Here is a 26,146-nt window from a genome sequence, read left to right as displayed (position 1 = left end):
AGATGGTTTGCCATCAGGGCTGGAACTTCACTTCAAGGAACATTTAACATTTACTGAGCAGTCACTACACACCCAGTGGTAGGTAAGTAAGCACAATACATGTATTAACTTATTTACTGAATGCTCTTTACAGGGAAACACTAACCACAGAGAGATTAAGTAGTTCACCCAAGCCATGAGGCAGGCAAGTGAGAAAGCAAGCATTCAAATCCATTAGCTCGAGGCCACCCTCTCAGCCTGGATTATGATTTACCACCTACCTGTCTCATCACAGTCATACCGGCAAATAAAGTATTCAATTCCAGAAACAAAGACTATTGACTCTGCACAATCTTAAATTCTCACTGCCCAAGTTAATCATACATTAATGCAGATTCAACAGAAATGTGAAAATTGGTCATGATACATGATAGGTGTATATTCAATTTATAGTCATAAAATTATCACTTTAAAAATTAATTTCCTACTGCACATCATTACTTAATACCAAAATGAAATTCACTTTTTGTTTAAATTGGGCAAGTAAAAGGACACGACAAAAAACAAAACCAAGTACTTGATAAATCTCCAACAGAATATTTAGTATTTTAGTACAAGCCAAAATGTCTATCATTACCAAACTTATTTAAAATTGTATAGGCTTTCTTACCTGAAGACTGAACAAAAGATTAATCAAAAGACAGGAAGAGCAGTCTTTAAATATGTCATGTAAAACCAGATATACTTGCATGTTAGTTAAACCAGCAAAAACACAGGTGTTATTTTCAAGTAAGTTGTACCTCAGTTTCAAGTGTCATAACTCCACTTCTGAGATTCCTTAATTGTAAGTAAAACAAGGTATCTTGCTTTCAGCAAAAATCACATTTCATCTCAATCACATATATAAAAAGCTATAGATCTGTAGCTTTCAAGACTATAGACCTTGATGCTTATTATTTAAAATGACAGAAAACAAACTTTGAGCCTTACATCTTAAAAACATTTTCTCCTTCATTGTAACACCCCACAGCCTTCCTATGTATATTAGCAGACATATTATTAGTACAAATCAGTACATGTTACCCCCAAAACAAGACCTAACCGCAAACAAGCTCTAGCATGATTTTTCAGGATGCTCGTAATATAAAATAACCATGTTTCCCCGAAAATAAGACCGGATCTTATATTAATTTTTGCTTCAAAAGACGCATTAGGGATTATTATATATTACGAGCATCCTGAAAAATCAAGCTAGTGCTTATTTTCTGCTTAGTCTTATTTTCGGGGAAACACGGTAGCACTGGCCAATGTTTTAAAACAAACACGTGACTACACAGATATCCTAATTACCTGAAATTTCACAAAAATAAATTCTGCTTTTCAATTAAAACCTAGTAAAAGTTGACTATTTTCTTTATACTTTTCTGTATTTTCTAATATTGCATAACATTTATAAAAATTACGTGCACAATCAAAACTGATGCCATGGGGGCGACTGGTTAGCTCAGTTGGTTAGAACGTGGTGCTCTTAACAAGGCTGGTGGTTCGATTCCCACATGGGCCACTACGAGCTGTGCCCTCCACAACTACATTGAAATAACTACTTGACTTGGAGCTTATGAGTCCTGGAAAAACACACTTAAATAAAAGTTTAAAAAAAACCCCACAAAAACACCCCCGATGCCATGGACTTAAATTTCACTTTGTGGTATGATACTGAAGGATGAGTAGAAATTAAGCAATTCAATTAAAATAAATAACAAGTGCTACACACACACACACACACACACACACACACACACACAAACAACTAATGCACGTGTTACAATAAAAATCTTTATTTAGGTTTGGTCAGTACAGGTTAAGATATACTGGAGTCACAGAGCAATATGCATTAACAGGGTACAACAGTTCATAAAAACTGAGTAACTATGCACACAAATTTCTTAAACATTCAGTCACCTAAAGAGAAAATGCACAAATGTATGGTGGAAAAAACTGCATCTAACACTGAAACTACTATAGGACTCCATCAACAAGTCCAACTTTTAGTGATGAACTACTCTACTGGGCAAACTTGGCAGTCACAAACCCACATCTACTCTAACAGGTCTGAATGGTGCAGAGGTCTAGGAACAGCATGAGTGAGAATGCCCTCACACAGCTCAGGTTCTAGATAGCCACAGATTTATACAGACATCATTATGTTATACTTTAAGGAAAGATTTCCATTTACAACTTCACATTAACTCATATAAAAATAACCTGACCGTACACAAAATGTCCTGTTAGCAATAAAATAATTAACTGTTACCATTTCCAAAGTGGCAGAGGTATTGAAGCAAAGGGGGGGGAAAAACAGAAAAACACACCCACAAAAAAAAAAAAAAAGGCAAATTGTGACAAAAGTATGCGTTAATTTTCTGGACAGTATCCTCTCCCAAATTAAATGACACTGTATAAAAATTTGCTGGAAAAAATATTACAAAACTGAACCCTGTACATTGACACTTGAGTCCAAGCCATTCTGAACATGGCGGGAACCCGCAGTTCGGTTACCTTTCCCACTCACTGTTTTCTCCTCTTGAGGGTCATGATTGGAGTCTGTGTCATTTGAGTGGTGTGTGAGAGAGTTTTCACTGCCCGTGGGAGAGTCTACACTTTCATACCCCGCACTGAGTTGGTTTACGTAACTACTACCTCCTCTGCCAGTTCTCTCCTCCGAGCTGTTGGAGGCCTTATTACCATTCCCTGGAGAAGAAGGCAAGTCATCTTCAGTTGTGTCCCCCTCCCTGTGAAATCCAGACCCAGACGTCCTCTGACGGGAGGAACTGCCATTACTTGGTCCGTTGGCCAGCCGACTGCAGTCTTTACCTGTGGCCTCTGCCTGTCCTACAGGCTCAGAAGCTGTAGTCCTGCTGGTACTTGGGGCTGGGGCTTGAGACTGCTGTTGTTGGTACTGAGCCAGCTGTTGGCGTGTCTCCTTCAGTTGTTGCTGAAGAACTAGAATGGTACTCTGCATACCCTCTACTTCTTCGTCAAGTTGAATGATGAAGTCATTTAGTTCTGTGCAAAGGAGAGTCAGACCTACTTTAGTATCTCTTATATTTAAAAATGTTTCTTAGTCGCTGCCACAAAGCCAGGCAGTCAATAAATATTGAAGTGAACAAACATAATTCTAAAATCGATTTTAAATTCTGCTTGGAATTTTAAAATAGCCATTCAAGGAGGAGCTGTTTTTTTGGGGAAGATGGATGCTTAAAACAAATATATGAAAGCATCAAGTTTAAATTGACTCAGATCAGCTAGTCACATACCACTGATAATAGCTGCTTCACGGTTGTTTAAGCTGTGGGCCCACATGATTGGTTCCCTTACTCCTCCCAGCAGTTTAGCCCCTACGGAACAATGCGGTCCTCAAACACTCCAAAGAGGCTGTGCTGTAACCAAGGACTATTTCACAGCCAAGAAAAAAAAAAATCAGAGAAAATAACCCTAGAAAATTGATAGACTACACATGTCCATTAAGTTCTAAAAGACTTTTGGAGGAAATATTCCTCACTACTATATAAAACCTATTTACTATGTTTACAAATAGTAAGAGCTAACAACTATCATTTGAAAAGATAGTTTTAAAGATATGCTTGACTATCAGTCTTTGCAATTAACTAAATTACACTAATTCACAATTTAATTTTCAGAGTTTGGTTATTTTTCTTACTATTAATCTTTCTCATAAAAAGGAGAAACAGCACGAATGCAGCCATACTTACTTGTCGCCCAAAAGGGTGGCAGCTGATAATCAAGTTTTAAATATAACATCTTACTCATTAAACAAGGCCTTAATAGAATAATTATATACTTTCAGACCACGGGAAATAATCAAATACTTCCAAGATTTACAATTAGAGAAATTGGTTCAATGAAAATATTCCCTTTTAAGCACTGAATACGTATTTGCATATCTATTAATGCCTTTGTTATAGAACAGCATTGCCCAGCCCGTGAAAATCAAAAACTTCTTAAGAAATTTACACAGTGAACAACCAGGAGAGTGGCTGGGGGTAGGGGGAACCAGTAAAATTAAATGGCTTTGTTTACTGGATCAACTAGAAATGTTTCATTCATAATTCTATAGAACCACTGGCCACAGATGAACATGTACAGGACCTGATCTGTAATACTCATGCCTGGCAGGTTTTTTAAAGCCAGTGCAAAGTGAAACCAAACTTTTCAAAAAAAACCCTTACCATCCTGACTGCTTTTAAGTTCCTCACTATATTTCTTCTGTAAAGCCAACTCTGCTTCAAGCTGTGCAATACGACCCTGGGACAGCTGCCTTCCAAGCTCTTGGTTCTCCTGGATAAGCATTCGACACTTCGCCATTAACTTTTTGCCTGTTTGGCTGCAAAGGAAAGAGCCATCCATCACAAAATGAAGACAAAACTCTCTACAACCTTCTTTGCTTGTAATTATTACAACGAGAGAGGTATCACGTACAGAACATAACTATGTCACAGCAGATGCCTCCCTATAATTACCATCTTCTTTTCTGGAACACGTCCATCTTCTGCATTTCAGTATTTTGCCAATACAGCAGCAAAAATAAACCCTAAACAAAAAGTACCCAAATGGCCGCTTTTTATTTCTATTACATTAATAATTTTGAAATCTATTTTCATCTCAAATTATCATTTGAAACAGAAATGGGCCAGTTAACACATACCTGATATATACCAATATTAACACAACACCAAGGTACTTAGCTTTATGGAACAAAAAAGTTCTTGAAAAGGTAAATGTACAATTCTTTAAAATACCTAATATATGAAAATCAGAACCTATAAATCTAAATAAATGAGTGCATTTTTTTCTTGCCAGAACAGCATTTAATAAGGATGCCTCTTAATAAGCAGTTCTCACAAGAACGTTATTGCATTAAGTGAGGCAAGTTCAGTAATTGTTTTTAAAGAGGCTTTTAAAAGTCTTAAGACTATTTCTATTCATCAATCCTTCATTTAACTTCTTTATATGATATACATACTTTGAGCTGTCTTAAAATGTGACATTAAGTTTTTAAAAATTTAATACTGATATGTGATTAAGATTTTATTCATGTTATAAATGATTATCCTTAGAACACAAAAATAAGATTTGGGTTACTTATCACAAATAATACAAATATTTGCCAAAATCAGGAGTGCCATACTTTCAACAAATTAGTTACCAAGTGCTAGTGCAATCAATATACTACCGTGTTTCCCCGAAAACAAGACCTAGCTTGACAATCAGCTCTAAGGCGTCCTTTGGAGCAAAAATTAATGTAAGGCTGGTATTGTTATATATTATATTACACCCGGTCTTACATTATAGTAAAGACCGGGTCTTATATTAATTTTTGCTCCAAAAGATGCATTAGAGCTGATTGTCCGGCTAGGTCTTATCTTCGGGGCAACACTGTATAGAACCTACATGCATATACAGCAATTGCAAAAATGCAATCAAAAAGCCCTAATTGCCGTCTCTCAATAAACCTTTACTGCTTTTCTTTAGCCTCAACAATAACAATAGAAATGATCCCTTTTATTTAAAAATTATTTAAAAATTTTGTAAGTTTATTTGAGCCAAACTGAGGACATATGCTTGGGAGAAAGATTTGAAATGCTCCAGAAATGATCACTTTTAAAGGGATCATATAATTGTGATGTTACCTTTGAGACTTGAGTAGTTTCATGTTCTTGTGATGGCATTAAGTTCAGAATGACCTTAATAAGTTAAAAAAACCTTTTTTGCTCACGCTTTCTATTCCTTCCTTCTTTTAGTGACACTTGCACTTGCCCGATATATCAGAATGCATCTAATTGTATTAGGTCTTATAACTTCTAAAATGGGAGCACTCTGTAAATGATTCGTGTTCTTTGACTCAGTGTTCCAAGTTTAACTGAGAACACGTGCTCTACACCCTAATATAACTGAAGCACGAGTTTGTAATTTAAGTTTCCTTACACAAATGTGTGGTAGCGTACAATCTGGGTTACTACTACTCAAAGGAGCCTCAGGTGAAAGCCTGGAGCCAGCACGTGGTAAGGGTTTAATTCTCCGCATGGCAACTTTCTGAGCTAGTGTTCTTGTTCACTGCACTGTTGCTACTCATATCCCCGGTTTCCCATGAGCACCCTCAGTGAACAAGAGTTTCGAAATCAAGTGAGGAATTAAGAAATAGGCAGCACTGTCAGACAGTGGTGTTCCTCACACTTTACTGCCTATGCTCCCACAACTTTGCCTGGCAAAGTATATAACATCAATGTTTTCCAGCTAACCTGAAATATCTCCTTTATATGAATTTAATAAAGACTAGGAAAAACAGAACTAAAATCAATAAATTTGTCACCTGACTTTGCCTCATATATCACAAATTCTAATGCAAAACGCATTTCATTTATGAAGCTGTACCTTTTTATAAATAAATACCTGTTCTAAGGTAATCTTGTCACTTCTAAATTGATTACTAAAACAAATCTTAACAAAATTGCTATTCTTTAAACATTCTGTAATTTTATGTCACTTTACTAATTATGTCATATACAATTTGTGTTGTGTTTATTACATCACAAAAACACGACGAGAATCCATTTCTAAGTATCTGTCATTGGACTAATATTTTTAATCTCAAAAAGAAAAAAATCCAACCCATTTCTAAAATCAAATAACCCACAAAGAAAATATAACAGGAATTAGTTTGAAAGAAAAATTTATAAAAAAGAATGGATACTGTACATTGTTTTGTTATTAAGGGAGCCAAGGTTATCTTGGAGAAGTGTACACACAATTACCTAAACAGTTAAAAGCAAACTGAAAACTGTCAAAATACTGAAATACATCCCTCTAAATACTCTAAAATATATGCACTGTCACATGTATGAACTATTTTAACTAAACTGGACAATTCAGAGAATCTTTCTCTCAAAATTAAAACAGAATAGGAAAAAAAAAACCACCCCAAACCCACAAGTGATTCTACTTGATTTATTCCAGACACAGTATTAAGTAAGCACTATTTGTTTCAAATTAATGGTGTATTTATAGTACCTGGAATACCCCTGGCTTATGGCCTATTTTTTAACAGAACAAAAATTCATTTATAAGTGATTAAAATAAATTACGATTCATTAATACAATGACAATATTACATAACCATTAAAAATGAAACTAAATGAACCAAAAGTGGAAAAAATGCCCAAGGGATAAAGTGGGGTGAAAAAAACACCAAAGCAGTAAATCATCTGTATGTACACATTTGTTTAAAATCAGTATATAAAATGACTGTATTTGCATAGAAATTATCTTGATGATACCCAAGAAATTCTTAACAGTGGTTACTGCTCCCAGAGAATAGAATGGGGAAGGCCACACACATCCCAGGACTCTCACTTTTCGTCTTCTCCTTTCTTCACAGTTTCAATTTTATACATGAACATGTATTATCTTATTAATTAAAAAATGTTTTTAAACAGCAAGAAGAAGCAAAAACCCAGATCCCAAAGTGACTGTTACCTAAGTGGCAAAGAAAGATACTGGCTGTATTTTAAGTACATGTTAATACATTTTATAAATTATTTCTTGGCCAACTAAAAATATTTAGGCCATTTCTAATGTGATCTTAAATGGCATAAAATATATACAAAAGCCTTAATGCGGGCACAATAAGCTAATTTCAAACAGATTTGGTTACTTACCACTCCAACCCTCACAAATAATGAGAATTTTAGAAACGGGTTTCTCGCTGTAAAGTCACACAAACCACTTCTTCACCCCACCATGTGCCCCACAATCAGTTCCTTAGAGGATAAACATACATGATACTTACAATTGATTTGAATGATTAAGAGAGAACTTATGTCACCCTTGTCAAAACTGCACTTAAACGTTGGGACAATCTGGAACATTTATCTTCCACTCATCTTAGACTTCATTATCACCAAGAAAAAATTCGAATTGGTGACTTATAGAATGATCTGACGAAAAAAATTCACCTCCAGGACTGGATGGAAGCATGAAGAAAATAATGCCTCATTTATCTAAATGATCAAATGAATTTGCTAGAAATGATCACTATACCTTTTTTTTTTCCAATTCACAAAATGTCTCACTTAGGCCAGCCCACAGTTCCAATACATTATTTCCCCAATCTTCTGGCAGGCACCCTCTGAAGCTGTCCCATGTTAATTTCTACTGCAATATCCTGGGACAAGGTGTCAAAAAGTACCAAGTGTCAAGTCTCCTTGTCTTTTATGATACCAGCTGGAAAACAGTAGGTCCTTCAAAAAGGAGACAGAGCCTTTTCCTTCACTTTGAAGAGCACGGCAACAATTTTTCCAACATCAATCTGCTCTCCACAGCACCCCCCAATCAACATGTTAAAAAGTACAACAAAATCATCATGGTATTCCTTGAACTTAAAAAACCAAAAAAAAAAAAAAAAAAAAAAAACAAAAAAAAAAAAAAAAAACCCAACTATTTCAAGGCACATTTAATTTAATATCAAGAGTGTGATACAAAAGCCCCAAATACAATGAAGGAACACACTCCCCCATTAACACCAAAGACAATTCTCTTTCAACATGTGCCTGTAGAATGGAATGGGGATTTAATAAATTTCACTACTAAAAAAAAAGAACGCAGTGAGTCTCATCACAGCCAATATCCTTATACAATCTAGTTGTGAAATGAATGTTTATAATGCTTCAAACAGTTTAAACCTGAAGTTTGATACCACACCTTCATGTTTGTACAGTCCTCAATGAGATTATCTACAGTATTATTAGCAACCATTCAAAGAACAAACCATTGATTAAAACCACATTGATTTAAGGCTCGATCAAGTAATATAGAGCCCCAAACTAAATGATTAAATATATGAACTACTTGTACTGACATCTATTAGTTGATTCTCCTCTCATGGCTATTAAGTTGTTTCTTAGGAAATAAACCCTTTATAAAGGCAAAATTCACCTCATTTGAGTTTTGACCCAGAAGTTCAACAACAATCACAAGTCCACAGTCTTATTGGCAAAACTGTATACAGTGTCTCTAAGTCACTGTGCTCAAGGTTAAGAGCGATGCATTCCATTTTTACATTTTACTGGAATTTTACATGTTCAATTCATGATTTTAAATCTCTAGGTTTTCATTCCTCCAAACTGTCTGAAGACACAGTGTGCCACAGACTTAAGACTTCTGTTTCTCCCTCTATTTTCTTCAAACAGAAACATTTCTCAAGTGTCTACATGTTCTAGAAGGGGAATTTTTCGGAGGTGGCCACTTCTTCGGAATAGTCCGACGCCATCAGGCCTCTGAAGCAAAGGGAGGGGGAAGAGAAAAAAGCTGAAACACAAGGTTCATCTGGTAAGTTTTACATTAACCATTACAAGCTGGATAGTATAAGAATGTGGCTTTTTTTTTGGCTCAAAAAGTCTGAGTCTTGGTGTGGAAACGAGTACTTGGCTGTCCCACCACAGCTTTCTCGTAGTGGGACTGTCAGGGAAGTCTTGACTGGGGAGTATGATTTGTTTACCTATCAGGCGTAAACTTCCAGGCACTCAGTTCATTTTGGGCTTGTTCCAGTTTGTCTTTAGTCTGTTCCAGTTCACCTTTCATTTTTAGGAAAAACAAGTTGATGGCTGGGTCCACCATTGTTGATCTCAGTTGGGCCACACTAGGCTGCTGGACTTGCTTCAGGTACTGGATTTGAGTCTGTACAAAGCAAAAGAAACAATTACTACCAAATCAAAGAAAACATACATAAGAAGGTAGGCTAAAATCCCTTTTATTCACTGGATTTATCACTTATTAACCCCCCCCCACCCCCAATCTTAAAATCCTCTACAAAAAGTACAAATTGAAAACAACTATTTAAGGTCATCCATGTAGGAATTAAGGCCACTTGATTGCATTTCCACATTTGAAACCTTTAAATAAGGTTATATCTTACTGTGCAACCAAAACTACTATCATATATACAGAGGATGCCAAAAAAATGTATACACATTTTAAGAAAGAAAAAACTGTATTAAAATTGTAACACTCAATATATACCAATAACAAAAGATGAATACAAGTCATATGTATACATTTTTTTGGTACCCCTGTATACATATTTACTAAATATTACAGTTACTAAAAATGCTGACCTGACACCCACTGGGAAAAAGCCAAGTTTAAAAATATTAATTATATAAGACTATAGTGGTCTACTTGCTCAAATTTGTGCCTATGGAAATTATTCTATGTACAAGTTACCTAAAAATGTACAAGATTATAATTTAAAACACACATTTGTATTTCTAAATTAAAAATGTATATAGTATTAATATTCATTTACATAGTTGGCATTCTTTATATGTAGCACCTTATAAATTAGCTTTATAAATATTATCTAATGCCAAAATAAAACATTATGTTTATTTCTTTTCCCCTGAGTAGATCTGAATCATAGAATTGTAAAGCTGGAAGGAGACTGACCTAGTCCAAACTGCTTATTTTTGAGAAATTAAATAAGGACACAGGTAGTTCAGTGCCAGAACTGGACCTAGAAATCTAGCTCTCCAGCCTCCTGACTCCCAGCGTAGGGCTTCTTCCACCATACCAGAACCCCTCTACTTACATATGAAACCTTCAATTTCGACTTCAGTTGTACTATTTACTAGCACACTAAAAATACATTTCTAAAATATGAAATAGTTTATTAGCATTAAATGCATCACTTTCTTCACACCCAAAGGAGATATGGTCCAAGATCCTGCTCCACACTAAGGCTTAAATAGGATTAAAGTTAACATTTCATAAGCAGCTAATTTCTGTCATAAATTTAGTAAAAGCTACAAATACACTAAATGGATTGGGAATACATTTAATTACTATTTCACTGAGCAAACAGAACTGTTTACTTAGCCTAGGAAGATTTTTAAAAGTAACTCATTTTAAACAAAAAAGTACAATAGCTTATTCAATGTAAGGACAGTTGCTAAGACATTTTAACAAGAATAAAGCATGTCATATAGTATATACCACGTACTAGTGTCACTGAAGAAAACATCGTTTTCCAACATTGACATAGTTACTATTTAGATTTACAAAGTGAACTGCCCTCATCTGCCATATAATCTTGGCCTTTCCTTGTGTTTTTGTTCCTGCTGCCCTTTCTGTAAAACGTCACTCTGTATTGTAACTGAACAGTGAAAGAACAGCGAACTCCCTGTTCAGTGGGCCTGTGCACGGCAGAGCTGTAAAATAATGCGGCCGGAAAAGGTTAGGTTCCAGTTGAAATAACCTTAAAATCTAGGTTGAGAAGACAAAAGAGTGATGGGGTATCACCAAAGACTTTGATCAGGCACGATATGATCAAAACTGCCAATGTATATAGAACAGCTGAAGAATCAGAGGTGAGTCAATAGCATGTCTTGTCTAAGCGAGTGGTGGGAAGTACCTGAACTAGGATATCAAGAGTTGGACCTAAGAGGAAAACATACTAGTGTTATGAGGTATTACCACGGCACCATCCATTCACACTCGACCTACCAGGTGTTAGCACTTGGAAGGTAAGATCCATCCTTTGCATATGTAAGTATCTAGCAAAATATCATCCAAACAAGGAGACCTAAAACTATTAAATCAGTAAATGGTAGAATCTAGAATGCTAAATGTCAGAAAGAGAAGGAAAGAAATGATTTTGAGACTGAGTACCTGAAATGCACTGCCCACTCCATTAGCCATGAAAATCATAAGAAAAACAATGTTTTTGGAAGGGTGGGATGGGTGTTACATAGAAAGAGAAAAATAATATTCAAACTATTGGTGAAACTGCTTGGAATGAAACGTCTAGCTAAAAAAATAGCCAAAGGTGGGGATGGTCAGTAGTTTCAAATACATAAAGTCCTAAGACTACTGAGAAAAAGAGAAATTTGTTAATGTATTTGTTATTAACCTTAGAGAGAAAAGAAATCAGTGGTAGTGAAGACGGAAACTAAACTGGTAGAAACAAAAGAAGAAAAATTGGGGGTGGCCAGTTAGCTCAGATGGTTGGAGCATGGTGCGGCGAGTAGCACCAAGGTTGCTGGTGCGATCCCCGCATGCCACTGTGAGCTGCACCATCAAAAAAAAGAAGAGGAAGAAGAGGAAGAAGAAGGAATAAAATGTGGTGAGAAGGTAGAGAAAATGATGGAGGATACTCTTTTCTTCAGCAAAGTTAACAGGTGAAGAAGTCATTCTGAAAAAGAGAAGAGTGACTAGTGACTTGTGGAAACGTGGACAATCTCTGCGGGAAGGATGCATTGTGATTGAGCCCTAAAGAACATTTTATTGATGAGAGACGGAATAGGAATAAGACTGTGCTCTATACATTAGTCTCCAGTGACCAGAATATTGCCTTTTAGAAAAATGGCTAATACTGTAGAAGACAGCATAAAATTGAATCTAAATTCAACCAGAGCTAAACGATCAAATATGTCACCACATTTCAGATCTATGTAGTAGATATGGCAAATAGCACAAATGAAAGCTGCAACAATTAAAAAGGAGATACAGAAGTTGCTGATACTAAGAAATATAGTTTTATGCAGAGGTAAAGAAAGCAGAGGAAAAACTAATCAGACTATTGGCTTATTTACTAAAGCAATGTTACTTAGACCCTCAGATATCAAGCTATTAAAATATATCTGAATCAATGTAAAATAACTTAAAACTTTTGACTTCTTGCTACAAAAAAGTATTATAAATCCAACGATAAGAGGCTATCTACCAACATTTTACATTGAGCATATTTACAGCTCAAAGCGTTATCTACCTTAACAAAACATGCATTTATAATTAGTATTAAGTATACAGAATTAACTTAATACTAATTAGCACATGTAATAATGTGAACTGAAAACCAATTCCTCACAAAGACTTAAAACATTCGAAATACTTACAGTACACTCTTGCATCTCTTGCTCCTTGGTTGCTAGTCGCATTACAAGGATGTTTTCTCTGCGTGCAGACTCTTGCTGTTGTTGCTTTAGTTTTTCTTCTGACTCCCTTAAGCCAGTTACATCATTAGCTAATGATTAAAAGAAAAAAATTCAAAACATCATGAAATATAATTTCAAGATCCAACTGAACTAACCAGAAGAAAGTTCTGATTGTCTTTGTCAAGGGTAATAAAAACCAGGGAAAAAAAATTCATCAAGTCGTTAGTTTCCACCTTAACTACTTTTAGAACAAGGAAATTTATTCCCAATCATGAATGCTCTTTAGGAGGTAGTGGGGTATCTTACAGTAGTCCAAAAACACCTAAGACAGATGGAATTATGTTGTTATAGTCTAATCTGTTCCCAACAGAACACAGGAAACTTCATTATTTGCATGTTTACATTATACAATATTGACAAAATCCTGACTAGTATTGTTTTGAACCTATTCAATACAAACATGCCAATAACTGCAAGGACAACTATTAAACTTTAAGTTTCCATAAAGTTCTTAACTTCTGTGGATTATAATGTAGTTATAATAATTGAAATTTCAGGATATTAAGCTTTCTGGGCTTGGAAAATTGTATTGGTTTTTATAGTCACAAATAATGTTACTCTCAGTGAAAAGTGACAGACTAAAACAATTTGAAATGATAAACTTTGTTGGTATTTTTAGCAGATTTTGAAAAATCTGTAAAACTATAGCTATATCCTATTATTACAATTTAAGTAACAAGTTACAATTTAAGTAAATTCATTACTGGTTGCTTCTATGTATCGCCCTTCTACTATAGATTAATACCTAATGCTTTATTTCATATTCCCCTGTGGAAGGGATTAGGAACACACCAAGGAAAGGATTTAATTAGTTGCGCGTTACTCTATCGACAGTAGAGTATCCTCTCAGTATCTTGTACATAATTCTGCTAAAAGAGTCATATGATTACTGCATGTTGGTCTTTCCCAATGACTGAGAACTCCCCAAGAAGAGAGATCATGTCTCATTCATCTATTTCCTAACATCCATTACAGTACCCGGACATACTTCTTTAATAAAACGTTTAAATAAAAATTACATTTGCCTCATAAAGCCAATTATCCTGCATGTCTATAACAACAATCTAAAAGGAGATATTCAAATGGTCTTTAGGAAGCTAAAATTCAAACTTACAGTTAAGATCTGTGTACTTGCCCTCCAAAGCTTGCACATATGCTTCATACTGTTTCCATCTAGTAAAAAAAAAAAATTCATATATTAGATGTTAAAATCACATCCATAAACTTATACATTTAATACTGAGAATACCGCTACATGATTCTTAAGGTCTCTTCCATTTTGAGATAATTATAAGTCTAGTTTAATCAGTAACAGTCACTTCATTATTCCTTCTCAACTTATAGGCGTTATATAAAAGGAAACAGAGAAAAGTGTTCTCTCCTGAGCATATACCAAGTGTGCTTCTCTGGGTCAGATCACACACCACACAGGACTTCGTATCGTTGATGCTTGGCTCAATGCCTGGATTATCAAAGCTGAGTAAAAAACTTACTACTACTTTCACATACCCTGTCCATTTCAAACAAAAGGCATATAAAAATATGCATCATTATAAGGGACTATGGGTTCTTTATCTTGGCTCTGTTGTGAAAATACCATGTGGCTTCCTCAAAGTAACATTTTGCCTCTAAAAAAAGGGGAAAGAATATACTATTTTTCAAGACGATTTTTAAAGCCCGTATCCACGTGGCAGAAACAACTTGTATAAATGCCATACACTATCAAAGACCTTTCTTCCTCATTATATTCCTCTACTCTCAAAATACAGGTTTTATTAGCTGCTCTTGGCAATTACTGCTGATAAACAACAAAGCTTTCCTAGTCTTTTAAGCAACTGCTAATGGTAAGTAACCTGCCCTGAATGGCGCTTTCTCACTGAAGAGCTATGTTTTCAAACTGCTCTTTAATTATAGCTAATCAAAATTTAATTTTAGAAAATCTTTTCATAATCTTAAAAAAAATCTGACATGTCTGCTATGAGATTTATTAATATTACAACATAACGAACAAAAATACTTTATGATACCAAGCTAATCCACCTTCCATATAAAGACTACTGTTTAGCCAAGAGCATGCTTATTTTTATGGCCTGACAACGTAGGACACAGAGTCCATTCACTGTTTGGGGATGAATAAAGGTTTTTGCAGAGGCTATGTAAGACCTGTTTTAGAGGTACAGAAAAATGTAAAAATACTCAACTAAGAACATCCTTATCAAGAACACAGAAAGCTAGGGGGAGAGGGGTTGTCACTGTGTGAGGGATATAAATGATAAATGTCTAACTATACATTGCTTTGCACACCTGAAACTAATAAAATAATTTAAAAAAAAGACAGAAAGCATAGACTAGTTAAATAAGTAGCAGTTGATTTAAGGTCACCAAGAGTGTTTAATGAGGGGAAAAAAAAATCACTAAAAGTCATAAAGGAGAATTCCCTAAAGAAGTTAAACTGACCTCAAGAATATACACTGCACATGATTTAAAAACCTTAAAGGTAACTTAACATTAAAAATTACTATGATTTTAAATTAAGATTATAGTAGTGATTCTCCCCCCAATAGTTTAATCAAGAAAAAGACTGCACAAAATAACCAGAGAAATTACCTAAGAAAGGGTAAAAGGCAAGGAGTGTACCATATCAGAGATACAAAGAGAACAGGTGAGTCGTAGTATATCATAAGCAACTGTCTGCCTCAGCAGGAGAGGACGAGAGTGTCTAAGAATACTAAGGATTTAAATTTTATATATGGGAAAATAAAGGTATGCAATAGAAAAACTGTCCCATGGATGAGATTATGGCAAAGGAAGATAAAAAGCATGCCCACAATAAAGTAGCTAAGCAAAATGAGGTTGGGACATTAACAGACTCTAGTAAACAATAGAACGTCATTTGTGTCTTCCTATCTTACAAAACATCTTTCTCTTCCCCACTTCCAGCCTGTTAAATTTTCTTAGTTCTTCTAGTAAAAATTCTGAAATTTCTAAAGAAAGTTCAATGACCTTATAAAGGTTGCCTTGAAACATATTCATTTTATTTTTATCTAAAGTTATGTAAAAAACTCACCAACCATGGTAATAAAATATAAAAAGAATATATTTAAGTTATAAAACATGAAACGTGCAATTCCCTTTTCTGATTGCTTAACATTTAAAAAGAAATGAATACTATAATGCTGTACTTGACAATTTGCTTTCACAAGACATTTATAAGATAACCACAGAAATTCAGAGCTGCAGGTAACATTTAATCCAATTCCTTTAACTTGCAGATGAGAAAATGAAGGACATAAAGAGTTAAATGAGCTGACCAAGGTCAGTCATGAGAAAGAGTAACTTTGCTTCATCAGCAAATAATGTATTTTTTCCATAACTAGAAATCTATCTCCCAGGACTACAACTGTTTCATGTTCAACAAAAAAAGGAAGAACTGTATCTAACCAAGCCTATGTATCTGTTAAATTGAAAGCCACGTCTTTTCCCACAGCAAGTTATACTCATGAAGTACAAATGCTTTTCAAGTTAAAATTCTGAATATCTTCCTTTTGTTAAGAAAAAACATTCAGGTTACCTGTTAGTCTAGAATTTATCCAAGCTAGTGCTTCAGATATTTAAAGGGTTATGCTTTTCTCAATGTTTATATAACGAAAAAACAAGACATAAAAATACATTCCAAAAGTACACTAAATGATTTGAAAAGGTATTCCCATTAAAAAGATTATCTGACATAAAGATAAACATAGTAGAGTCACAATATAATGTTCTATAGAAAGATATTTACTTTTGATAAAAGAACATTTTACCTCAGAATTAATTCGTCTCGTGCCATAACTTTGAAGTCTGTTTCACTCAGTCGAACCTATAAAAAGAGTTAAAATGCGAACTGAATGTTCTTCCTAAAAATTTTAAATATTAAATGCCACTGGCATGTATACTCTTCATATTTTATGAAGACAGGACCATAACTCTAATCCCTCAATTGCTGGTTTCCGTTACTAGGAACTGCCTGCCTTGTTACTCAAGACATACAAAGCCCCTTCCAAAAGGAGCTCTGTACTGAGACATACAAAACATCTCCGGAGTGTGAGGCTTAAATGGCTCAGCACATATAATTTAAAAAACCCCAAAATCTTAGTTTTAAAAGGTGAACTACTTGTTATCTTTAACAAGGGCATCATTAGGGAAATGCAAATTGAATCCCCCAATGAGCTATCATTACATACCTATTAGAATGGCAAATAAAAAAATAGTGGTTAACACCAAAAGGTGGGTGAAGATGCAGAAAAACTGAACTTTCATTTCATACATTGCAGGTGAGAATGCAAAATGGTACAGCTGCTCTGGAAAATAGTTTGGTGGTTCCTTTTAAAACTAAAAACAGATGTGCCATACACCCCAGCAGTTGTACTCTTATGCAGATACCCTAAAGAAATGAAAATTTTCATACAGAAACTTGTATGTACGTAAGTGTTCACAGCAAATTTATTTAACAGCCCAAACTTGGAAACTACCCAAATGCCCTCAACAGGTTAACAGTTAAACTGTGATACATCCATACCATGGTATACTAAAAAGAAACAGACTACTGATACATGCAACAACTTAGATAAACAGCAAGGGAAAATATCCTGAGTGAAAAAAATCCCAAAAGGATACATCTACTGCATGATTTCACTTATATAACACTTGCAAAGCAGCATAATTACAGAAATGGGAAACTGCCTAATGGTCGCAGGGTGTTAGGCGTGGAGGAGGGGATGGGCATGACTATAAAGGAGTGTCACAAGGGGAGGCTTGTGGTGATGGTGCAGTGAACTCGTTTGTTTGTGGTGGTGGTTACACTAAGTTACCCGATAAAACTGCAGAGCTACACACAGTCCACGTATAATTGATGAAATCTGAATAAGCTCTGCAGATTGTCCCAATGTCAAATTTGTGGTTTTGATGTTATGCAAGATGTCTGATAGTTATGCAAGATGTTAACACTGAAGGAGGCTGAAGAGTGCACAGAACCTCCCGGTACATTTCTTTGCAACTATTTGTGAATCAATTATTTCCAAATAAAGTTTTTAAAAATGGGCATAATAGACTAGCTCGCTGAAATTGCTTTGTACACTGAGGACTATCAAGTGTCTTCTCTATACCAAATGAAAAGGTGAAGCACCTCTCCTATTTTAGTATAAAATTATGGCTATGTTATAGTTTCCCTTATGTGATACTTAAAATATTTTTCCTTTATAAAAATGTTTCAAATTGTAACATTAACCAACAACATAGTACCATTATATAAAATGGAAGAGGGAAAATCATTACACAGGAAAACATTAAAAGTCTTAACAGAAAACATAGTAATCACCAGATTATTAAATCACTGTACAATTCTTTATTTCATTAATAATCTGACTTCAAAACTTAAGACAGAAATTTCCATAACACTTATCTCAATTGTTCACTTAAATATTCACTAGTTAGTAAGCACATACTCTTCAATCCCAATTGAATTATAAATTCCTCTTAGAAACTGTTATTTCATTTGTAACTTCATGTGTATATAATAGTGACTAAACTGAACTACAATAGGGATACAGAACAGGAAAAATGAGACTACAAAACTTCAGAGAAAAAGGTAGAATTTAAGAACTAGCTGTAACCTTTTTTTTTGGAAAATACAGCAGTTTTACATTATAATCAAAGGGATTTAAATTAGGAAAAAAGTAACTTATAGGAGGAACCTATGAAACAATCTTCTTTTTTGACATTATTTGTATAATATTTGTAATAAAGGCTAAGAGTAGACCATGGGGATATAACAAAAGTTTTCCAAAAGCTGAAAATATTTGAAATATATATTGCATAGAAGATACAATATCTAGTACATTATATACACGAAATGCATGATGCATTTGTCATAAGGCAAGGGAGTGAACAATAAGCAAATAATTCAGAGTTCCTTCAACTCTATTATACAAAAAACAAAAACCTTAAAAATCGCTGGAAAAAACACACCTTTTTGGGAAGAGGTTCCTCGTTGGTCATCTTGAATCCTAGAAAAAGGGATAGAGAGAAGAGGTTCGATTGATTTTTTTTTCCATTTAAGGTAGGAATAAAAAAATACTAGCTTTTTTCAAACCAATTTATTAATGAACTCAGTTATGACCAAATCACTACGATTTTTAATTTAAATAAATCTTTTTGTTTTTATCGGGGAATATTAAGGGACAGTGTGTTTTTCCAGGGCCCATCAGCTCCAGGTCCTTGTCCTTCAATCTAGTTGTAGAGGGCGCAGCTCAGCTCCAAGTCCAGATGCCTTTTTTTTTTTAATTTTTTCTATTTATATGGAATCTCATTCTGTCTTTTTTTTTTTTTCTTTAAGATTTTTATTGGGGAAAGGGAACAGGACTTTATTGGAGAACAGTGTGTACTTCCAGGCCTGTTTTCCAAGTCAAGTTGTTGTCCTTTCAATCTTAGTTGTGGAGGGTGCCGTTCAGCTTCAAGTTGTTGTCCTTTCAGTCTTAGTTGTGGAGGGCGCAGCTCAGCTCCAGGTCCAGTTGCTGTTTTCTAGTTGTATGGGGCACAGCCCACCATCCCTTGTGGGAGTTGAACCGGCAACCTTGTGGTTGGGAGGACGCGCTCCAACCAACTGAGCCATCCGGGAGCTCAGTGGCAGCTCAGCTCAAGGTGCCGTGTCCAATCTTAATTGCAGGGGGCGCTGCCCACCATCCCTTGCGGGACTCGAGGAGTTCAACTGGCAACCTTGTGGTTGGAGCCCACTGGCCCATGTGGGAATCAAACCGGCAGCCTTCGGAGTTAGGAGCATGGAGCTCCAACCGCCTGAGCCACAGGGCCGGCCCCCCAGATGCCCTTTTCAATCTTTCGTTGCAGGGGGCGCAGCCCAACATCCCATGTGGGTTTTGAACCAGCAACCTTGTTTTTGAGAGCTCTGCTTTCACCAACTGAGCCATCCAGAGGCCCCATATTTTAGCATGGTTTTAATGTGCATAGACTGCAACCTCTTGGAACCCAGAAAACAAGTTTGGCATCCACTTGGAATTTCTCATTTTTCAAGAACTAAATATAGTAAACATGAAAAATCTATTTAATAAAACCTGACAATTTTAGCCATTTGAAGTTTCAGCCATATTTAACTAGTATATAAACGTGTACCGATGTATGTCACTATTCTGGTTAAATCTTTCTAAAGGCTTCCTGTCTCACTCAAAATAGCACATGCCAATTCCTTATATTCCCTTGCATGGGACTTTATTTTTCTTCATAACTCTTATCACGACCTGACATTTTATATACTTATCTGTTTCTCCCAGTTATGAAATGAGCTCCATGAGAAAACTGTTTCATTCACTGCTGATGCCTCAGTACATAGTAGGCACTCAAACACATGCTAAATGAACAGTATGAACAAATGAATTTGCTTCAGTTATTAAATCATAAAAGTGAGCTAAATAAGCCAATCTAGTTTTTCCCCCAAAACTGACCAAGATCAATCACCATACTGTAAAATTTTGAGACTGTAAGTGGAACTTAACAGTAACAGGTATTGTGGTAACAGTTCTATGAATGACAGTTTGTAAACAGCCAAATTTACCACTGCAGATAGGTAGTCACCTGTCATCTAGTAACTGGGCCCCACCACAGCTACTCAAACTTTTAGTAATAAAACTTAAATATCATGGATGCTATTTAATATAGATTAAACTCCAGTTTTATCAACTAGTATATGCTTCTACAACCTGACACTTTCCCATTTATTTGTTCATTCTTTTTTTAACACAGCTATTCCTATTCTTATTCCATTACGATAAAATTAATTGCAACCTTAATTTAATTAGCAAGACATACACCAAACTTTTTAAAAGACTGAGAAACAAATGAAGAAGTTCTAATAACCCTGGCTTTTCTAGAACAGGGTGACAAACTGAAAATAAAAAAGGCTGCATAACCTCTGAGCCTCAGTTTCCCATCTCAAAAAGGATTACATCATCAAGGCTCAAAATTATTGTGCTATTTTTAAAGATAAACATTAGTCTTTAGCATGGTGACTAGCACAAAATAAACAATGATTAGTTTCCTTCTCCCCACAAAAACATCCAAAGACTTTCAATCACTATTTCTTGAAAAATCTGAAGGGAGAATTGACAGGTTAAGTATAACGATCTTTGTTTCTAAGCTCCACTGAAAAATTCTTGGTGATCTCCAATTTTTAGAATTCTAAACAGCAAGTTATTTAAATTTCTAACGTTGGCTTATGTTTTCTTTCCTTTTAAAACGTTTGATGCTGGGTAGATTTTAATAACACGCTGCTTAGAGAATATTTATATTTTCTTTATAAAAATAAATTTCTAAATTTGTCATGTAAGTCAGGGATAAAAATATAATACAGGTTTTGTATAAATGTTTGTTTCATGTGTCGAGTCTCAGTCACTGGTTATCCCACATGTTATGAGATATGTAACATGGGAATCAAAGCGTAAGCTTTTAGAAAGAAATTCCTTATCTTTAGCTAATGAAAAGTCAATCTTTCCTCGAGTCCAAGACTTAAAACGGCCTGTCTGGCAGAAAGCAAATTGAACAGGTTTAAAGTTTCAAAAGCATCAACATTCTACTATTTAGTCAAAATAGAACTTTGGCTCTCGATTTTGACTTTCACATTGCCATAAATGTGCTAAGAAATGTATTATTTCCAAAGGCAATTTTTTTTTTTTTTTAGCACAACTGACAGCACAATAACCATCTAAAGTCCATTCTAGATTCATAAGGACAATTCTAGGTTCATGGATATTCCAAGTTCTTAGAACAATCTATTCTCATACCAGAAAAATGGAAATATCATTTGGAGTTGAACCCTGAACTTTGATGGAAAAAAGTGAAGATACGTTCTGCGCTGAGTCAGTTATTTAATAACGACAACTTTTCAAAGTTAAAGTTGATCATTTTTCAGACGATGAAATGACAGAAGTTGGTAACTGATAAAGACGAATAATTCTCCTACACTCCCATCCTCAATAATGATCGAGCAGCTTAAAGATAGCTAAAGTAGAGAATGCAGAAAAGCAAAATAGATAAAATTCAAACCTGGCAAATTTGGTTACCTTTTATCAGGTTTAAGAAAATTGGTTAAACATGTTTCCCCTACCCCCCTTCCACCCCCCCACTCCGCTTCAAGCCTTGTTTCTCAGTGTACTTGTGTAGGACACAGCTCCCTGCCCACCGTCCCCCCCCCCCCCCCCCCCGCAGTCAAGGTTGGCTGCTCAAGGCAGCCCAGCTCCAGGGAAAGCCATTGTCTTAGCTGTAGAGGGTGCAGCACACTGGCCCACGTGGGAATTGAACCAGCGACCTCAGCGTTAGGAGCATGGTGCTCCAATCACCTGAGCCACCGGGCCAGCCCTAACATGATTTTAAAATTATATAACAGTTTCAGTTACTAATGTAGATAATTCAAAAAGCTCTCTCAAGTTTAGAATGTCAGAACCACCATCTACTCTTGATGCCTTAACACTGAGAAACAGCCTATGATGGAGAGCTCAGATTTGGTTGGCTGGGTATCTACCATCCCAGATCCCAGGAGTCCCCGGCTCTTATCATTATGATCCTGAATTATGCAACTCAGTTCTCTCTAAACAGAGGTTAGCACCAGCCAACACAACTTCAGTAAGAAAACATGTACCTCGTTGAAACTCATCGTAGATAAACACCAGAAACTAATAATTTAACACTATACTAGCCTTAGCCTTGTAGAAAGGGTACTAGTTAGGAATTGGAAGACCACCTTTTGCTCACCTTTATTAGTCATGTGATCCTGTGCAAGTCACTTAACTTTCTGGGCTACAGTCTCCAAACCACCAAAAACGGTACCAGTTTTGGCTAACTCACAAAGTGCTGCAAATCTCAATGCTTTAAGTGCCATACAAGTGCTATAAAAAGAAAAGATTTTTTAAATAAAATACTAACATTAACATAAAAGTTAACTTTAATGTACCTTTAGGAAAAATTAAATTCTACCAACTACCCTTTCAAGAGTGGAGAACATTTATTTATAGACTGAGTTCTAGCTTCATGCACTACCTTAATATCTAATATATTGTTATGGGAATATTTGTAAGTTTTTCTCTCGTTAAGTTTAGTAACAAAATTATCTAGAGGCAGAAAAGTCGGAGATAACTGAAAAATAATAACGACACTAAATACTATCTGGGTCTTGTTTTGCTAAAGGATCCACCAACATAAAATTTTTAAGAACAAAATTTTTTTAAAGAGTAACACAACGTACAGTTATATGAAAATGACCAAGATTACTAAGTAAAGAATATTTTCCAGGGGATTCTATTCTACATACATGCAAGACTGTAAGGGACTTTGAAAACTGTATTGTATTGTACAAATGTTATCATTACAACTCTCATCTTCACATCACGGGGCTGCTGCAGACATACTATGTATCCACTCATTTCTTACAAATGCACAAAAACATTTTAAGTAAACATGACTCAAAGTTTAATCAGGAAAGCTAGATATTATAAAGATCTATAAATTAGATGAGCCAAGTAAAATATCAGTAATGCCTGGGACACACTTTTATTGTTACTTTCATCCTTTGGGACTTAGAAATTTAGGCAGTTTGCCCAAGTTCCACCACTGAGAAGTAAATGAAAATACTGATCACTTAGCTATAGGTATCTACTTAGGATAATGTAAAATCTAAAAGAACTCTAGAAATACATCCACCCAAACACTTAAAATTTAACCTCATCCTTTCTTTCCTCAACTTGTCTAATCAGATGCTACCGAACTGACATGAGTAAATTACAGCTATCCTGAAAAAATTTTCGTAGTTTTTAAATGGGGTTTGAAATAGCTACAATGTTTACCTATTATAGAAAACTTAATGGTCAAAACACAAAATTCTTCAAATTCAAAAAACGGGTGAATGTGTGGGGAGAGACCTGATTTCCACTAACCTTCCTCAGCAATGGAATTGTCTAAATTCTAAGAGATGGAAAACTAGATAGACAATTCACGGCTATAACATGCTCATAGAAATACTATTCTACCTCGAGCAAAAGAATCGTTTTTTACTATACGAACACGGTTATTTAATATTTTTAACAGAGAGAGCCCTTTGGGATCAAACATCCAATTGATTTCATCAAAACAAGAACTTGGAGTCGTGTTCCCTATTCTACTGACTAATGAGACATAATTAAAAAAAAATTGAACTAACAGCCTTACAAGGATCCAAGATGAGACTTTAAAATTTCACGAAAGTCTGGAATTCAATAAAAAATTATTTTTTACTCAGAATGCATCAATCATTTAAAAATAGAAGTCTACAGGACAACGCAGCTGCAGTAACAACCTACTGCGCGATGTGAAATTTGGTCAACGAACGCTGCTTTCCTTCCTTTGCTAACTCGTTAGCACCGCTAGTCCTCGGGATTTGGCCGAAGGGGGTGGGAGGGGGCGACATCAAGGCGGGGACAGGACGCGCGCGCACCGAGGGGGCGGACTCCCGGTTTCGCCGACCCGTGGGAGCGCCCACCACACCCCGGGCCCGGAGAACGGAGATAAAATGGCCTCGGAGTGGCGGAAGTGTCCCCGCAGACTAGAAGGTGGCACGGCTAACGGGAGGCCGGCGGGCCCGGGAACCCCGATGAGCCCCTCTCCGTGCCTCTGCCCACCCCTTCCCAGGTCAGGGCTACCGCGCCTCAGCCCTCGGGACCCAGAGGTCCTCGCGGCCGCTTCCGCCGGCGGCCTGCACCTACCTCTCCAGACAGAGGCCGCGCTGGCGCCGCACAGTCACATAGGCCGAGGCCGCGCTGCCCGCTCGCCGCCCAGGCCGCCCGACCGCGCTGCCGCCCGGCCCCGCGCTCCTCCTCCCGCCGCAGCCCCGACGCACCCCTTTATTTGCGGGTCTCGCTGCCACAAAATGGCGCTGAGGAAGGAAGACAAGCTCCGCTGCCCCACCCCCTTCCCGCTACTCCCGCCCCTCGCGCCCGCCGTCCTGCACCCCGCCCGAACGCGCCACCGCCCGCCCACTCCCGCCCCGTCCGTTCGTGTCCGGCCCACTCACCGACCAGTGGCCTCCCGACGGGGATGCAACCACCGGCCGCAGCCGGACCCCACCGCGGAGAGAAAAGGAGAAAGGACAGCGTCCGATCAGGGGCCTCGAAACGCTGAGGAAGGGGCTGCGCCTCGGGGGCACGCCCCGCGGCCCCCGGAGCGCCGGGGGCGGGAGAAATACTGAGCGCTGGGCGGGGTGGGCCACTAGGTCGGAGGTCAGCCGCGAGGCATCCCGGGAAGGGCGACGGGGGTCGCGATTGGTGGCGAGGGCTGGACGCGCTCGCCGGCCACCTGCGGCTGCGGGGCAGCCTCTGGCGGAGGAATCTGAGCAAAGGCGCGTGATTGGTCGTCTACGTAAAACGCCGCTCTGTGATGCTTCCGCACGCCGGCGGGCCAGGTGCAGGCTCGGAAGCGAGGCCGTGCGCAGGGCTTAGGCTTCCCTCAGCCTCATGGTTAACAAGTTTTGAGAGCTGGTCCTGCTGTTACGTCTTGCGTCTTGATGTGCAGCCCCCAGCCACGTGGTTCGTTCCTGCCTTGACATCTCGAGGAGAAACGGAGGAGCTATTGTCTAGCAGATGGAGGTTGTGCCTATGTCAGCAGCTCTAGGCGCACCTTGCTAACTCAGAAAGGAGGGGAAGGCGAACCCTGTATGATTTAAATGACCCCGGTAAAATAAGTTTTGTAATTCGAATACACTCGTTAACGCAGAACTTTCATCCGGACCATTGCATAAAAATGATGGTGTTACCAGTAAGCGTGAAACAGTCTTACACTTAACTACACGGGTTAGGTAATTATTTTGATCGGTCTGCCGTTATCCGGCTTTACTAAAATTGTTTATCCCCAAAGGAGGTGTCCTGGAATGAGGTGATTTATAAGGATAAGATTAAAGTATACAACAGGTGGTCAAAGGGATCGTGGTATATTCCCAGTAAATTAGATCAGTGTGGAGAAAATATTTGCAACTTACATCAGAGGAACTCTTCAAAACGGAAAAGAAAATGACCAAAATCCAACGAGAGAAA

At 37.0% G+C, this 26,146-nt stretch overlaps 1 protein-coding gene across 6 annotated transcripts; it reads right to left on the bottom strand.

Annotated features, from left to right (window-relative positions):
- Nucleotides 1-1,793: 1,793 nt before the first annotated feature.
- WTAP (WT1 associated protein) lies at nucleotides 1,794-25,426 on the bottom strand. Of its 6 annotated transcripts, none has more exons than XM_033100877.1 (9): nucleotides 25,132-25,426; nucleotides 22,842-22,975; nucleotides 19,053-19,090; nucleotides 16,850-16,905; nucleotides 14,161-14,219; nucleotides 12,948-13,075; nucleotides 9,554-9,732; nucleotides 4,230-4,384; nucleotides 1,794-3,045 (listed from the first exon to the last, which is right to left on the bottom strand). In XM_033100877.1, the coding sequence occupies exons 2-9, from the start codon at nucleotides 22,852-22,854 to the stop codon at nucleotides 2,462-2,464; spliced, it is 1,212 nt and encodes a 403-aa protein (XP_032956768.1). In that variant the 5' UTR covers nucleotides 22,855-22,975; nucleotides 25,132-25,426; the 3' UTR covers nucleotides 1,794-2,461. The 6 variants fall into 6 exon arrangements, 5 of the variants coding, with proteins under 5 accessions (XP_032956768.1, XP_032956760.1, XP_032956787.1 ...); XM_033100869.1 differs by lacking the exon at nucleotides 25,132-25,426 and adding an exon at nucleotides 24,824-24,947; XR_004422471.1 differs by lacking the exons at nucleotides 1,794-3,045; nucleotides 25,132-25,426 and adding exons at nucleotides 7,847-9,332; nucleotides 24,824-24,947 and having other exon boundaries at nucleotides 4,246-4,384.
- Nucleotides 25,427-26,146: the final 720 nt, after the last annotated feature.

This window comes from Rhinolophus ferrumequinum, chromosome 3, assembly GCF_004115265.2.
Source record: "Rhinolophus ferrumequinum isolate MPI-CBG mRhiFer1 chromosome 3, mRhiFer1_v1.p, whole genome shotgun sequence".
Taxonomy (NCBI): domain Eukaryota; kingdom Metazoa; phylum Chordata; class Mammalia; order Chiroptera; family Rhinolophidae; genus Rhinolophus; species Rhinolophus ferrumequinum.
The sequence above is the reverse complement of the archived record's forward strand: the minus strand, read 5'-3'. Positions and strand labels throughout refer to the sequence as shown.

Bases quoted from the DNA above. Each gene is read 5' to 3' on its own strand.
- WTAP (XM_033100877.1), bottom strand. The intron at 14,220-16,849 runs GTAAAATGTTCT...TTTTTTTACTAG, and splicing joins CGAGACGAATTAATTCTGAG to ATGGAAACAGTATGAAGCAT. The intron at 9,733-12,947 runs GTAAGTATTTCG...TGCTTTGTACAG, and splicing joins AAGAGATGCAAGAGTGTACT to ACTCAAATCCAGTACCTGAA.